The sequence below is a fragment of the Epargyreus clarus genome, unplaced genomic scaffold (genome assembly GCF_041222505.1).
Source record: "Epargyreus clarus isolate Ecla_fem2 unplaced genomic scaffold, WU_Ecla_fem_2.2 ptg000007l, whole genome shotgun sequence".
NCBI lineage: Eukaryota > Metazoa > Arthropoda > Insecta > Lepidoptera > Hesperiidae > Epargyreus > Epargyreus clarus.
In genome coordinates, this window is record NW_027332215.1 from 24,002,537 (window position 1) to 24,020,182 (window position 17,646).

The following is a 17,646-nucleotide window of genomic DNA, read 5'->3' on the forward strand; positions in this document are numbered from 1 at the left end:
GTACGATGGCTTTTAGGAATCCATTCGTGATATGTCGTTTTTTATTCGGCGTCCGACGTTATTACTGGACGCAGTTTTCCTTTAAGCTGGAAAACACCAATTTCGTCTCGCATAGACAATTTGCCTATCGAGTTTGTTTGCTTGGTTTACAATTTCAAAACCACAGCTCCGTTGCAATCTATCTCGTCGGAAATCAAAAGCAGTGTCGCAAAAACCCTAATTATTTTCATATACTTATAAAATATTCATATATTTCAACTTCTTGAATGTCCCATGCAAATATGTAAGTACTTATTCTTCAAAATGGCTATGATAAAGAAATTTAATTTAATTAAACTTTAAATACAACATTGGCATAGTATTATTTTTGAACTACACATAGAAATTATAAAAATGACTCTTAATATAATTAAACAATAACGTAATGCCTAATTCTTATGCTATTTTAGGTCTCGATAAACCAGACGACGATGCATAATTTAATACGCACAACTAATTAACGAATCATTGATTCAGTGCGCTTATTACAGCTACATGAGAACAGTTTTAAAACATTTAAACTTTTATTTTACTTGCTTCATGAAGTGTGTTAAATTAGTATGTGGTTAGAGCCTCCTTTAAAGCACACAGTACCTGTATTAGGAGCCTCTTCCGGGAATAATATTTATACTTATGAAACACGTTACAGATACTTTTAAGTTACATAGTTAGAACCCAATATTTATTATTATATAGATGTACTAACAAAATACATCAAAATCTAAAATTAAACACGTGGTTTTGCATTTGAATCAAATAATATGTCAGGCACAGAAATTACGTGATGGTGTCATATCACATTACAGATAGCTTGCATCCACATATTTTGTAAAACAATAAGAAATAAGTCACTATTAAGTTACAGTTAACGAATATGAAAAACAAAACGAAAATTTGTTTGCACGAATTCCATATCCAATTTACAAGGAAATAAATGTAGGTACCTACTCTTTATTGGATATGGAATAAATTCGATAAATAGAAGCTCTGTGTAATCAATTAATCAAATATCCGATACTTATGGGTGTGACTAAAAAACTGCATGCAAATTTCGATAACGGTATCCCAGTGCAGTGCCGACGGTTTTATCAATTTTTATGTTTGTGGGGTGTGTTCAAGATTTGAGTATGCGTTTCTCTTGAACGTGCGTCTCACTCGCACACGTTACTTTTGCGTACGCCGAAAAAGATGTACAAACGACTCGATTGTAAATTTAAACACTATCATATCTAGTTGTCGGGAAACATAAGATAACCCTGCCGATATACGTCGCGGATTTGGCAGGGTCAACATTAAAATGACATTAGTTTAACATCCTACCTGATTACGGACGCGGTCACAAAATTAAAGCTAAATAAAATTAAAAATACTACAATAAGTTTATTCTAATGGAATAGTTAAACAAATCAAAACCCCGATTGCAAAAAATCTATTTTACATTACACCGTACTTAACTTAACTTAACTCTCGAAATCCGTCCAGCGGTTTGGTAATAAGATTCAATAATTGGTAGGATAAAAGGTAATAAAGAAATTTACTAACATACAAGACATCTGCAAAAAACATAACTCTACCTTGTCAGTTGCGTAAAAAAGCAGAGATATAAAGTTTGGCAATACAGCTATACTAAATTAACTGTAAAGAAAAACCAGTAAACTGCACTAACGCTTTACTTATTTCCAGTTTAATGTCGTTACCGTAATTTAGTTTTAATAGTGTGTTAAGATAATTCTTCCCGAGTCGTCCGAAGTGTACCATGTCTACTATGAGTTGTGCTACTTGTTTGTTCGCATTATTATACGTTATAGATAATTCATGGGCCCGTAAATGTTCGAACAATACCTATTTTTATATGTGAAAGCCTTGGAATAACATAACATATATTGGAATAACATAACATACACGGTCACTATCAAACTGTCAATTCCGGTCCGAGTTACTACATCTCTTAGAACTTTCCAGACTCTGTTCGCTTTTGTAGGCAAATGTAAACCGAACTAGGTTGAGATGGCCACGTCTCAAAATTGTAAGAGAAAATGGAAACAGATAGTTTTGAAAACTGATAGTGGTGGACAATTTTTAATATGATTCGAATATTTGACGTCCAACCGTTAGTCTTTCCTTGAAAAGGAAGTGACATGGAAGTACTCGTAATACGAGTACAACTGAAAAGCGGGCAACTATAACCGAACTCAAATAGCATAGTCCAACCTGTGAACACAGTTGCTCAAATTACTCACCTAGCTCTAAAAAAACTAAGCTACACAAAAGAAAAATTAACCAAGTAGGATTTTTCAAACTCGCAAAGCGTGAAAACTGGCGGCGCGTATAAATACAGCAACGTGTAACACAATGCATGTGTTACAGCCAAAGTGATAAATTCGGATATTATACATAATATCTTGCCATTACGTATAATATCTACTCAATTTGGTGAAAATGATAAATAGTATTGAATTAATAACATTAACCAGCCATTATATATAATATTTTCAAAGACTTGGATAAAGTGTTAAAACAAGTATAGTTAAAGATTAGAAGTTTCTATTTTAACTTTAGCATAATTATATTTTTTGTAATTTTATAAGAATCACATATCGAATAATAGACATGTTGAGATGTTCTATGCCCAGTCTCAGTATACGATGTACGTAAATCAACTATGGGGTGGAGTAATAAAATACATGCCTTACTATTATCTCTGATCGCTTATTTATGTTTTAAGTCCATACTGACTGTATGTTTATGTTATATATTTATTTTATGTCCCAGCCTTGGTATTGGGTAGGTTGTGTTGGAACGTAAATGAACATATAAATCTAAGTTAGTCCGATTCACCATAATTCGGGCTAAACTATATGATTTATAGTTATTGTAATACAACAACGAAGATGACGTTGATGCAACATATTTAATCATTAATGATCTTAAGATTTGCCGTATTCGGGTTTTTACAATAACATATTTATTACCTTGACTAACTTTAACATACTATTATATATAACAACCGGATAAATTGATTAATTTATCATATGTCTGGACAAATTAGTTATTATACATAATAACCAGTCATTATTTATAATAGCTATTTGATCACTTTGACTGTAACATCGCTAGACAGGAATTATTTTCTTAACAAAAACTTTATTCCTTTATTATTAATTTATTATTTAACACATATACAAAATAAGTACGTATATATATACGTACGTACGTGTATATATATATATATATACGTACTTATTTTTATTTACTGTTATTTATAAATCCCGGATCTTGGTGGACACACTGCCGTGCGTCTAGATTGTTATAAGCTAAATTATACTCCCGGCGAACGCATTAATTTGTAATTATAGTCACAGTTCACATAATTGTTTATAATTAGGAATCACAGCTATTACCTACTAACATGTTGATTAATAATTATTTTATTAAATAGTACTTACTGTGCACATTAAAACGATAAAATTAAATAATATAGAACTAATATCAGTTACAAGTATATAAGTGCCGTCTGGATTTATCATCATAACATAATTATTGTTAGAATTATGACTTAAAGACTATGAGTTATAGCGGACCAAAATTAAAATGTCGCCACACAAGACTGCAGTTCGACGGCCCTAATATAGAATTGCACTTAAAATCTGAGCGATGCATCGTCAAAATATTCAGTGTGTTTACGTGGGAGGTTTTAGTTATTCACCATGGTTCGCGGAATACCTGGTGGTACGAGTATCTCGCGCGCAATTCTGATTACGTAGATTTAATACATTAAAGTCAATCGGTAAGACGTGGAATCTAATGAAGTAGGATATTTCAAAATAAATCTTTTTAGATTATCCGAACGAGTATCATCAAACCATATAGAAACATATTGGAATTGTAGACATACGAGTATGTCCTTTTTAAGTAGGTACTATCATCATTAGATAGATACTACTGTAACATGGTAGTCTAAATATGACTGTGTCACAATTTATTTACATACAGAAATGTTACATGTATCGCTCGTTAATTTTACAATTTAAACCCTATTTTTATCAATATCGCTATTTAATATTTAAAACAATCTGAAATAAGAAAATACGGCATTTTATTTTAATTAAACAAATGTAAATTTCGTACATCCAAAACAGCACTCAAGAATGGTATAAATACATATTACCTACAATCTGTTATGGAAGCAAGCGACGGAACAATGTACTTAACACTCGATTATTTGAGTTCCAGACACGCTACAAAATAAAACAATGGTGTTAAATGTGTCACATTTTACTAACAATAAAAGACGTTTACCGAGTAGCAAGTTATGCCTATGCAACGTCATAGGTGTCAATGCCCCATTTTCTCATGTCGATGGCTTATTGCCCCTACATATACCTAACACTAAAGGCTTTTAAGAAGTGTCCTATTTTCGAGAAGGCAAATTGAGTTCTGTGGTCTCAAAGAGGGGAGGACGAGGTTTATAAATCGCTGCAAATGTAAGGAAATGAACGGTTAAGTATATATTCGTTTTCCTACGTCTAGTTCTAAAATAGACGACCGGTTCCGGAGAGCGTCGACACAGCCTTCGCGATTTAAGTCCTGAATTTGATTTCAGATCAGGATCTATATTTAATAATCCTATCCTATATTATATAACTGATAAAAGATTTTGTAACGTTACAAATATTCTAAATATAATGTATATATGCGGTTTAATATTTTTATTTTCGCATAACAATATAATGATGTTCACGTAGCAATTTAAACCATTCCAATTAGAGAAAAGCTTTGCTTAATTCCCAGGCATCAGATTTTCCCCAGATAACGGTTTCAGAGAAAGGATTTAAATCTAATATCAATTGATCTAATATCTCGATACAATGACTAATTAAGTGCATTTGCCGAGCTATCGTGTTCCGTTTATCTGTTCTGAAGCCGGGATTATGGCTTCGTTTGTGATTTAGGTTTGCTTCAGTCGAGACTCGAGATATATAATAAAACTAAACGAACGAAGTATTTTCGTGAAGCTCTAGGAAACAATTTAATTGGGGATTAGAATAGTAAAGACAAATAGTGTGCAACTCATCCATTTCAGAGATAATGCTTCTCGAAATATGGTAGTACCAATATCAGCATCTAAAGTGTAGCTTACCAGACTTCTAACTACCATGCATATTGTTTTTTTCTGGCCTTACCTGTATAGATATTTAACTTAAAGAAATTTATATCTAACACATGCAACAACGTGGTTTACGCGCCTGTCCTCATAACTATTCTAAAGTGTTAATAACTGTGCTACTTAACTATTAATCAATTATATGATTGAAATTCAAGACAAAGACAATAATTACACGGCCGTCTGCGAGCAATCAGGCGTCGGTCCGGAACGGAATTGGGTACAGTGTGGAGAATTCCGGAAGGGAATGTGCTTAGGGGCCTCTAATAGCGTGTTGACGTCCTCACATAATAGCCGGACACCTGACGTGGGCACGTAAACGTTAAATAAACGCATGTACTCGCCACTCAGAAGTTTGTTTTCAAGCTAAATGGAGGTGTTGCTTAAATTTTGCCTTAAATCATATTAGAATATTTTGGCCAGTGGAAACATTAAAGATGTCATTCTTAGTACAGAACCCAAATTTAATTATGATATTTACATTTCATCGACTGCGGTATCTCATGTATTATTCATATACGGTACTAATAGTGCTATAAAATAGACATACTCACATACTTCAGATTCCCCGAATCTATCACAAACCTTGAAACTAGTGAAACTTCTACATCATATTGTACTGATAAAGTACCTAATTATAAACTATACATATAGTTCCGGTTATATATTGAGACATAGAAGTCTTGTATATACGTACACCGTAACATATTTTAAAACATCCAACAAACGAAATGGCCTCATTGACCGTTTATATTCGGTCGAACACATAATATGAATTGTGGAATATAATAGGTACTGTGATACATGTATTTATGCCAGTACATAAAGTCCAGGATCGTAGTATACAATGGGTTTCGAAACACGCAATGTAGCTAAACTGTATTGACACTCAACGCCTGCAGGCAAACGTAATCCGAAACATAGCAATTTGTGTAGACGTCTAAGTCAGGCCATATGTGATTGAAGACACGTAAATCACTATCTTACAGGTAGGTATTGGAGCGTTACGTGAACTACCTTACTAACTCAAGTCATTAATCAATCCAATCGACATTCAACATTTTCGTCATAAGTACTACACGTTGTTACTGTTCGATCTTTAATTCGCAAAAATTGGATTCATTATTAATAATGGTGTCCTGTCTAGAAACATAATTTATAGATTGTGTTGAGAAGTTGAGGTAAAAGCAGATATGTACGACCAATTGCAATCTGCAGCTAATAAAGACTAAATACTAGTGAATTTTAAAACTACTGTAATATTTCAGCAACAGATGGTAAAGAAAAATGATATTGTTTTTTTACTCAGCAGATAATTATTCAATTGTAACAGAGGAATAAATGAGTACTGTCACATATTGTCACAAATTATCATGGTGTTAATATTTTAAGTATTCATAAATAATAGTTTGTATCAAAAAGCACACTGCAATTTACTGACTGAACAATTATAATATTATAAGCCAACAAGACGTAACTGTGATTGAGTACGACTTCATTTTTTAAACCGCAATATTTTAAGTTATACATAATATGTCATGGATATGATAACCTATAAGTTCATTGATATGACTGTTGGCTGTATATCACTTAATACTAGAGGGTAGAAATAGCAAAGCTTATAATCGACTTTGGATTGGATTACAGTACCGTTTGCAATTTTATGAACATAATATGCCACCACTTATTCTAAGAATTTTTAAGTTGTGCTATTATAGTTAGATTTAAGTAGGAGTTTCTTTTTATAAATGAACATAGCATAAGAAATAATTAAAGTGATTGATATGCATTTCACACCTTTTCCAATATTTCGGTATTTAGAGTATTAAATATTGATAAACGATGTCACTTATGAAATTCTTTTTCCATTTTTGGAATATTCAGTCTTTCTTTAAGTTATGAAAAGTCGTCTGATTTTTGCAAAGTCTTTTGTAATGGAAGTGTGATAAAATGTTAATCAATATGGAAGAATAAGTTACATTTTTGGAATCCTTTCTGAACGTTAAAACAAGTGTTATACACATAATCAAAATAAATAAAATTTTGTTAATTATATTTTTGTAGTTGGTTTTGGTTATAATGTTTAAAGAAATATATAACAAAGAGTTCGATATAATTAGTCAAAAATTTTAAATTGGCTTGTTTGATGGACTTGGAAAAGCTCCTCAGCACAATACAGGAAACATTGCTGTTTTTATAATATAACAATAATTAATACGAATTGATACGTACTATAAATACGTATTTATCTTAAGGTACCTATAGCGTATGTTCCCACATCGTTATGGGCTTTTTTATCATTACTTTTGATTTTAAAACTACAGTTATTTTCTTGTGACTTTTAATTCCTTGGTTACACAAGAGGTAGACAAAGCCGTAGTAAATAACCCGTCTCTACGACAAAACTTAGAAAATATCTTAAAGCAAAGAGTCGTATACGCTGCAACGGCTAATATTCAAGATTTCGCCGTAAAGATCATTGCAAGAAAAACTATATGATGTAGAACTGCCATAAACCCAAAGAATCCACATTTTCTGTGGAAACAACACGGCAGTCTAGTGCATCGCGACAAGTTCCCCGCTTCTTACCCACACCGCCGCGACTCTACATTTGAAAGGAATAACACTTTTGTTTTCGTTTTGAAAAGCGAATCTTCAAAACAAGTGCCTTCTAAACGTATTAGATTTTAGGCTAGCATTAATAATGGAATAAAAATAACAAGTTTTATACAATACCGTCTGCAGAATAAGTTATACAATAGAATAGTTTACAAAATGTATTATGTATTAAACTCTTGTAGATTTAAACCAGGCTTATTTTTTCGATTGAACTACTGAATGATTGCATTAAACCTAGTATTTGGTATCGAATTGCATTATTTATTAACATGATATTTTCATTACATTACATGACACAAAATATATACCCGAAGCAGGGCATATATTTTGTGCCAATGAATTGCCGAAGTCAAATAATGATGTGCGGATTTACTTTAGGCATAAAAGTTAATGGGATACGTTGACCACTATGCACGGGGATTTGTTGCAAAAATAACATACAATAAATAAAACTTAAACTTATATATAAAATCTATTGAAAATTAATACTTTTTAATATACCTAGAAATATTAAAAAAATAATTATCATAAGGTTTGAATTTTAATAATGTGTAAATGATCGCGTAGATTATTTAAAATAACTTATTAATTATTTCTTCGTAAATTATTAAAACCTCGCCGTTGGGAAGGTATAGACACTATATTATTAAAATTTACGAATATTTTATATCAATAATTCATAGATTCTACTAATACACTTATACTAAAACACAGGAAAAACATTACGAAAAAAATGTCTTAAATTCGTAATACAAATTAAATGACAAAACTTTTCTGATATATTTTTACACCACCATTCCGATTCGTACTTACGTTATTAGCAACAAAATGTAAGAAATACGTAAGATTCATAGGTCACCTCTTAACATAAACATAATAATTCACAAAATAAACCTCACGTTACAAATTAACGTCACAAGTTTTTATACCTACGCAAAAAGTAATAACGCAAGAGAGTTCTCAATTTTTTATTAAATACTGAATACGAATACTACCAGATCGCGAAATAATACTTTAACCTTACACAAATTAGATGCTTAATATATTTTAACCATTATGTAAAATAAGCGCCGTAAAGTTTAAAATGTGTTCAGTTGTAGGCTGTTGCAGAAACCGGCTCTTTGCCCGACGGGCTGACTTTATTATTTTTATTAGTTAACTTCGATAAGTTTAGTGACCAAGACGAAACATGATGAATCTGTGGAACGGCGGCGTAAAGAAATGCAGAATTCGGGAAGGCTCGAAAAAGTTTTGTTCAAAAACACCGGCAAACGACCAGCACATTCGCAGAACGCGCGAGGATACTTACCTTCGCGAGTAGTGTCACGAAGACGAGCAGGAGGGCCGCCGGGGCCGGGAGGACCCTCATCGTGGTCCGAGCGGTGGTCTGGTATGGGTACGGTCGGTGTAAGTTTAGTCCCGTGTGCGGCGAGCGCGCAGGCACCGACTGTGCCTGACTAGCGTCGGACCGCGAATGGTGCGCCGCTCGGGCTCCGCGCGCTCGCTACAACTTTTCGTTCAACTTTAGAACTGCACGCATCGCTCGCATCTCGCGGCGTCGACATCGCTAAGCATGCGCTTTGTTGCGAAGCTACTTTACGTCGAAATAGGTCATATTTAATCCCTTATTTAATAACTTGATTTTTACATTAAAGAACTAAAATTGTATACCGTATACATAACCATAATGTGAAGCAAATGCGATTAAAATATCGAATATCGTTCCTGGTATCAAATTTTTGGAATGATTACTCAATTTTTTTTAAAGAAATCATATTACATAATTTAATAGAACTTACATATTGTAATCTTAAAGAATTTAAATTAAAATACATCTGCACCGATTCGTGTAACCACGAACTTAATCTTAAATCCAAAGTAAACTAGATTGAAGGAAAGAATAGGCGTAAGGAAAGGGCACTATCTCTTTCTTTCATTCTTGCTTGACTAAGGCTTGCCTCGGACCTGCAAAGTTCTATGACCCCACTCCTGCGCTTGATATACACTCGGAGTAAATCTAAACTAAAAGGTCCTATCTACCGTTTCATTTGGTATCGATATTAGCCCATAAATATTACAGGTAACGTCGCAACTTATATCACAAGTGAGACTAATGAATCGGTGATGATAAAACATATTTACCTAATTTGCTAACAATGTCTAGGACCAATTCTGATATTCATAGAATACATGATGATAATAGACATTTTAACGAAAAAAGATTAAGCATTCCCATTATTGAAGGACCGATTGACATTGAAGATATAAACTTCCGTCCCAGTGTATTAGCGTGCTGAAAATGTAGATTATATTTACATGAAAGCAAATTTAATTTACGAGTACAACATTCATAAATACAAAATCAAATGTTCAGCACAAATGTCAAATATCAATCGATATAAATATACGTCACCTACATAGATAAGATATTGATTACTGGCTAACAAGTAACAGTTTTTACTTGTATCGCAGTGGCTAGATATGGGTTTCTTGCCGTCGGGACCGCGGTAGAGTGCTTCTTAGCGTACCCGTAGTCCAAACAATGGGCGTCAAGAGGAACGCCGTGGAGTTTTAGTCAGTAGGAGTCCAGCATATCCTCGCCGCTGTCCCCGCAGCTGGGAAAAATCCGTTCAGGGTTTCCCCACGAAACAAAAAAGTATGGTAGTTAGGTTGGATATTTTTTTTTATTAAAACGAATTGGCTGGATTGAGTGAAATTGTTCACAGTTCAGTATATATTTATTCGCTGGATTCTTTTTGCATTCACGATGGTCAAATTTGAGCGTAAAATAGTCGCGATGGGATACGAGTGTATCACCCAAATCCCTCCAGTTAATTAATTACACAATACAATAATAAAACAATAATATATTATAGTAATGTGAATGTACATATTAGAACAAATGAATAAAAGGGGAGATTTATATGTGTTTAAAGTCAAATATAAAAAGTAAAACGAGATTGAGCCAAACAAAGTTAGGTTGGGTTAGGTTACAAAAAAAAAGAAAAGGTTACCTATACATCTCTACGCAACTCCGACGCGGTAGTTAAGAGGAGAATGGATGTTCAACAGGGGGACGCATATAGAAGAAGAGGACGTAAGAATAATGAATATAAATTTAAAACAAGTCTTTATTAATCTAATTAGACTTCAATAAGCAACACGCTTGTTTGAATGGACTTAAAATCATCAATCATATATTATTATGATTTGTGGAGCATAATATATTAAAATAAGTAGATAATAATGGCGACCTCATGTGGCAGGATAATATTTCCTACATAAATATATGTTTATCCGATATAATAAATTAATCAAATTTTGCTTGCAAAAATTGCTTACAATCGACAACAGAGATTATGAACTTTATGATATGAACCTTTACATAGTATAAAACAAAGTCGCTTCCTGCTGTCTGACCCATGTTCGCTTAGATCTTTAAAACGACGCGATTTTGATGCAGTTTTTTTTTAATAGACGGAGTGATAAAAAGTTCTAGCCTAGTCCGCGATGGCATATGTCTATCTGTTAAGGGTGTGTCACAATAAGCATTATAATCTTTAAAATATGAATAAAAAATATGGGGCTATTGGCACTCTATTTTCTCCAATTTATTATTAAACCTTATCCAAATAAATATGTCTAAATGAATATATCCAAATAAATACTCACTTTATTTTTTTAATCTAGGTAAAAAAAGTGTTTTACACTTTATCATTTGGATGAATATTTAAGGCAATGTCACAAATTCAATACGCGCAACGTATGAATCACTTTCCGCGAAACGTTTGGTCGGCCTCCGTCGTCGCTAAGATATCTTCCCACAACTTTACTTATCCATGTTGGTTGATGATAATTCTTTATTTTTAGACAATCAGCTAAGCCCATGTGTATATAGTTTGTGACCTATGAATTATGTCAACCCATTACTGCCCCATTGCTGGGCACAGGTGTCCTCTTAGAATGAGAGGGATTAGGCCATAGTCCACTGCGCTAGCCAAGTGCGTATAGGTAGACTTCACATACCTTATTTTTAAAGGTCTCACGGGTATCCAGTTATCGGATCATCATGTTTTCCTTCACCGTGAATGCAAGTGATAATTCATTTTTAATACCTACTCACGTAATTTTGAACCACGGACCTCTCGATCGAGTGACCGAGTTTCAACCACTAAGCAATCTTAGTATACGTACAAGACGTACATACAGCAATATGATAGTTGTATAACAAAAAGTGAGCTACATAGGTACGTTATTTGTTGCGTGTGGCGATTTTGGAAAAAGTAATTAATTGTCAGCTTCATGAACGACTTTTCAATTTCCTCAGGTAATATTATTTTTACTTTTTCACTTAATTTAATAAAATTGCGATCATAAAAACTACAACTTATGTTATTTCTCAATATAATTTACACCACGCTTTTTTTTAACATCTTTATTAGAGATTCGTCATAAAATATTAAATATGGACAATTACAGTTGTTAATATTTTTCCATTTCTTAGGTAGTTTTAATAACATAAACATGGCTAGAAGCACAGCATTTAGCATAGAACATAGCATATATGCATGCATAGCAACGATGTAATGGCCAGTGGCGCCCCTGCCACACATACAGAAGTTTGTCCAACTACAACCTTTTCTTAGTATTTTTATCTGTATCTTAACCTTGGGTTATTGGTTACCTTGGGAATATACATACATACATACATACATACATACATACATACATATACGTGTTTATCATAGTCTGGATACCATCAATCTGAACTCAGTAAGACATTCATATAATTTAACGTTTCGGATAGCAGCCTGTAGAAAACTATCCGATGAAATAATTTAATGTGCATAATTTTGGTATATGAGCCTTTTTATATAAGAATAGCTGTGTGTCTGATATTCAGGGACACTTGGCCCACGAGTATCCAGAGGAGCAGGAAGCTGATGGAAGACGACTCTCAGATAAGTTTGAAAACCAACGTCGATAAGCCATGTCGTTCTTTTGTACTCGGCATAGATTAAATACGTTTATCTATTTAAGGGAAAGATGACACAGTCTTCCTGATATGATGTAGGCTCTGACTCCACCTTATTTGAACCTATTTTCGACACTATTTTAATCAGGATATCTATTTTAGGTGGATCACAGATACGGAGCCGCGGGTAATTTCGAGTATATGATAACTTCATCCCCGAGACATTTATGAATGACCTCAAATAACGACAGAGCTAATTAAGGACGTACTTACAAATACCCTCACCGTTCCTAACAAACGTATAACTAGTCAAACAAGCAAAACGTTATAAGCATACGTTACAAGCATACTTCTAAAGTATCCGTAGTAGTAGGGGTGTAGTATTTGCTTAATGTGCATATTTGACACTTGAACTAGGCATCCAACAGCATTTCCGAGGATATTTGAGACTGGCATTCGTATGTATCTTACAGGGCTCTGTCAATTTGTAAACTTGCTCGGAAGTCTTCATCACTTTCTGTTACGGCACATTTCATGCTTATAATAATTATCATCCAGTTTAGATTATGACTCGAATCAGGCTTCCTTGCATAATTTGATAATGATGATGAAGTTCAAATGCGGAAAGAAAAAAAAAATAATACAAACCATTTTTCAACCTGATGATTCAAAAATGAGATTGAAAAATCTACATCACATCTCATCTCTCTCATCTAATCAAGATAATTTCTAATAGGGCTTAAATTGTCTTACATTTGTTTTCAGTATATATTGTATTTTAATTAAGTTACTTATCATTTTCATGTTTTTGTTTGTAATTTTGGTATAAATGATTTCGGATACTAGTACAGATGAATTATTGCAAATAACCAAAGACATTCAGAATCCGAGTGAGTTACATATAGGTACATTACATTACATACAATTACTCATTTATTATTCCTAAATAAGTCAATTATAATAATCCGAGACCAAATACATACCTAATCGGTGGGTTTAAATATAGGTAATTATGAGGATGTTTTGTTATTTACAATATTTGAGATGACTGTTTACAGCCTACTTCTAACCCAAGCTTTCAAAACGCGAATACTTAATTACAAAACAAATGTGTGTTATTTACAATTTTATTTTAATTATTTATAAATTAATTATTATTTTAGTTAATAAATGAATTCTATAGACTAAAAAAGTGGTATTAAAATATTTTTATAATATAGGTGTAGCAGACGAGCATGTATTCCACCTGATGGTAAGTGGCTACTGCCGCCCATGGACATCTATAATGAACCCCAGATAGAATTAGATATTCCTACTTGAGGTCGGCCAGAGATGCGCCGCTACTCCTGAGGACTAAGTTGGAACGCCTCGGAAAAGTATGTACCCTAACATTCGAACCAGAACACAGCAGCGTTTAATACTGTTATAAAGCAGACATACGTGTGGCGGTGGTGCCGCCGAAGACGAACCACAAAGGGTTCTACCACCTTCGGTTTAATTATTATCTTATTAGGATACTTATATACGTACTGTGACCACATTTTGATAGACATAAATACCAATACAAGGTGGTACGACCACCTGAAGAGGACGTCGTGAAGACGCTCAATTAAGATGGCTCACGACCGGTCGCTATGGCGATTAGGGGAGACCACTGTCCAGTAGTGGACTTTCATACTTTAGTTATTCGTATGAGATATTTTATGAGAATCAGATTTTTTTAATTTGTTACCTCACAAAAGCACACGCGTTGCTAATCCTAAGGACCTTTTTTATTTTTAGATGACGCTCTGCAACAGCCGAACCGACGAATAGACGGAGAGACAGCGGAATATTGATAATAGGATTCCATTTTTAGGGTTCCGTTCCAAAGGGTAAAGACGGAACCCTATAGTAGATAATAGGGTTCCTAAGATAGACGGACAGACTGTGGAGGCTTTACTAAGTAGTCTGTCCGTCTGTCACAGGGCTTTATCTCCTGAACAGTAATAGATAGGTACTACTACCTACTATAACAACAAATACTAAAAATAAAAAAGTTGAAAATAAATGGGGGTTGCCATACAAGAACCCGCTATTTTTCGACGTATTTCGCTTTATCTATTGAACCGTAATAGGTGGACAGTTAAAACTTTCACAATGCTTGCAGGTACATTATTGGCTGCTAAATATAAAAACAAATACTAAAAATTAAAAATAAATATATATCAACGTATTGCTCTCTGGGAGTGCCGGCAAAAGTGAAAACTTGAATATTAAATTGTGCATTTTTGACATTATGGAATGGTTAGGAAATAACTTTGCACGAATTGCTTTAAATCAGTACAAAAAAACTATCCGTCATGTGGTAAAATACAATATTCTTTTTCTATTTCTTACGAATTTTCGATCACGTGTCCTAAGGCGAGTTTAACATTTTTACCCATCACAAAAAGTGCACAACGCCGCTAGAGAAGTTTTCACTTCAAAAAAATTGGTAGTCCGGAACCCTAAACAATTTTTATTACGCTTTATGAAACCCTTAAAATCATAAAATCACACGAGCAAAGTCGCACGCACAACTTGTTGCTTAAGGAAAATGATTATACTACATTAATTGTAATTCTAAGAAGCTATGCCAACCAAAAATAGACACAACTCAGTTTTGTTATTGTTATAATTTTATAGTATGCTGACAGATATGCAATCCCTTCGAATTATAGTTCAATAATTTTACCTACTGACATTTTAAGGTGTGGTTCATTTTCAACTTAAAACACTGAAACCAGAAGACAACACGTTGTTAGCCCATTACTGTCTCATGTATCTCGAAGTCAGAGGGGTTTATTGGCCATAGTCCACCTTGCTGGCCCAGTGCGGGTTGGTAGAATTGTGTAAATTGTACCAGCTCTTAAGACCTTTTATTACTACTTTCAGCTGGGTACATTTCCTCATGGTGTTTTCCTTCGCCGTTTAAGCCACTGATTGTAATTAAATTGTAACACGCACATAACTTTGAATAATATTGTTGGAATATAGCAAAAACCCAAGCCTCTCATAGTGTATAATATTCAAGTAGGTTGTATATGATAAAGCTGGCAGAAATATCTTTTTGAAGTGAATTTTATTTTATTATATTTCATAGTTTATTTTCTCGTTCTTCTATGGCCATTTCCCAACAAATATAATTGACGAAGTGCAAGTGGAACTCACACGTAGGGTTCCATATCCCTAAATTTTATTAAAAGTTTGCATGGCAGCCATAGAAGTAAATGCATTGTGAAAATGTTCAGCCACTTTTGACCTGTTAATGTTCATCCAAATTTCATGCTAGCGGTTTTCAGATATTTATTAACGCTTGGGTGTATATTAAGGTATTTTTTAAATTTTGATCGCTTTATCTACTGGAGCTGACTTTATCTACCTATAGTGAGGAATAGATTGAAGTTTCCCATCAATTATAAAACACAGTTATTGTTTATTGTTTAAACCATTTACTGTTCTTAATACTTTAAACTTTCAATCCACCTTATTTAATTAAATCTAATACACGTTTATAAGGCACAATCATCATTAGGCACACTACCTACTTTTTTTCCTAGGATTATTTTACTTATAGTACCTAAATTATCTGATCTTATGTTACTACCTACTCCATTAGCCATAAGTCTTTTTCATTTTTCTTTCGTAATCCATTTCTATTTCCAGCGGATGTCATTGGCACTTTACTTAGTGGTCTGCCCTATCGTTACTTTTTGTTAATTTAATCCGCTTTAGCTCTGCTTTCTGAACTCCCTCGTTTTAAAAGCTTTTTAATATTTTTGTTTAAAAACAAAATTAAAATTTTCCTTTTTAATCTTTATACCATATGTAATAATAACATAAGTTAAAAAGTATTATTACAAGACATAAATTTTTGTACCGAATATCTTTCCTCCTAGATTTGAGGCAGTATTCAAATGGTAAACAATAAGTCTGAATCCTTTATAAAGTAATATTATAAAAGCAAGTTAGTTCATAATATAAATAACTTTCTACATCTAGGTTGTTATAATTTTACTCTGAACTTTCCCAGTCCATTTTTCCTTTCGTGCGCATGTCACATTTCATAGTTATTCTAGCCGGCACTCTAACAACCCCGTCTTACCACCAATATTTTATAGGTAAGGCTATGCTTCCATAACGGCTTCCGATTCATCCATTTTACTGTCTCGTCAAATTCTTACTTTAGTAGTCATAAATACATTGCATTGTTGTAACAACTGGATGAGATCACTGTAAAATAAGTAAACAAAACAAAAAGTGTGACGGTAGAATATTTTTAAATCATTGTCATTGGTCATAACCAATAAATAAGTATTATTCAATGTATTAAACAACTGGATGACTAACGAGTTATTAAATTGACGGCGATAAAGTTCAATCAGGCCCAATCGAGGCCCAAATGATTACAAAATATTACATCACTAGGTACATTTATTTAAGCGCCCGTAGCTCGGTGGAGCTACTGTAACACGATTGACCACAAACGATATGCCATTCAATTTATGCCCACCCGTTACTATCCTTTTTTTTTTGTTTTCGAGGGGGAAACCTTCAAAAAGTACCCGACGACGTGGGAGCGACGCCGGGTTATGTGGGATTTTTACCGCACTAAAATTCCCCCCCGGTGGCCGTCCTCAGCGCTTGGTGGAGAACTCGGGGATCTCCAATGGAACACAACCGGAGTCCTCCGAGCGCGAAGCCCCGGTCGGGCTCTGCCCTGGGGGGAGCACTTTACGCACCTCCCTCACATTTGGTGTTTATGACGACATGCGACCACACATGCCGCCGTCCTTCTCGGGGTTGCTCTACGGACGGTTTGAGCTCC

General features: G+C 33.8%; 1 protein-coding gene across 1 annotated transcript in view; it reads right to left on the reverse strand.

The window, feature by feature from the left end:
• Nucleotides 1-9,287, reverse strand: part of LOC140743708 (basement membrane-specific heparan sulfate proteoglycan core protein) — a 232,130-nt gene extending 222,843 nt beyond the window's left edge. Inside the window, exon 1 of the mRNA XM_073075204.1 lies at nt 9,132-9,287. Within this exon, the coding sequence (XP_072931305.1) occupies nt 9,132-9,191 (60 nt within the window). The 5' untranslated portion in view covers nt 9,192-9,287. The remainder of the gene's footprint in view (nt 1-9,131) is intronic.
• Nucleotides 9,288-17,646: the final 8,359 nt, after the last annotated feature.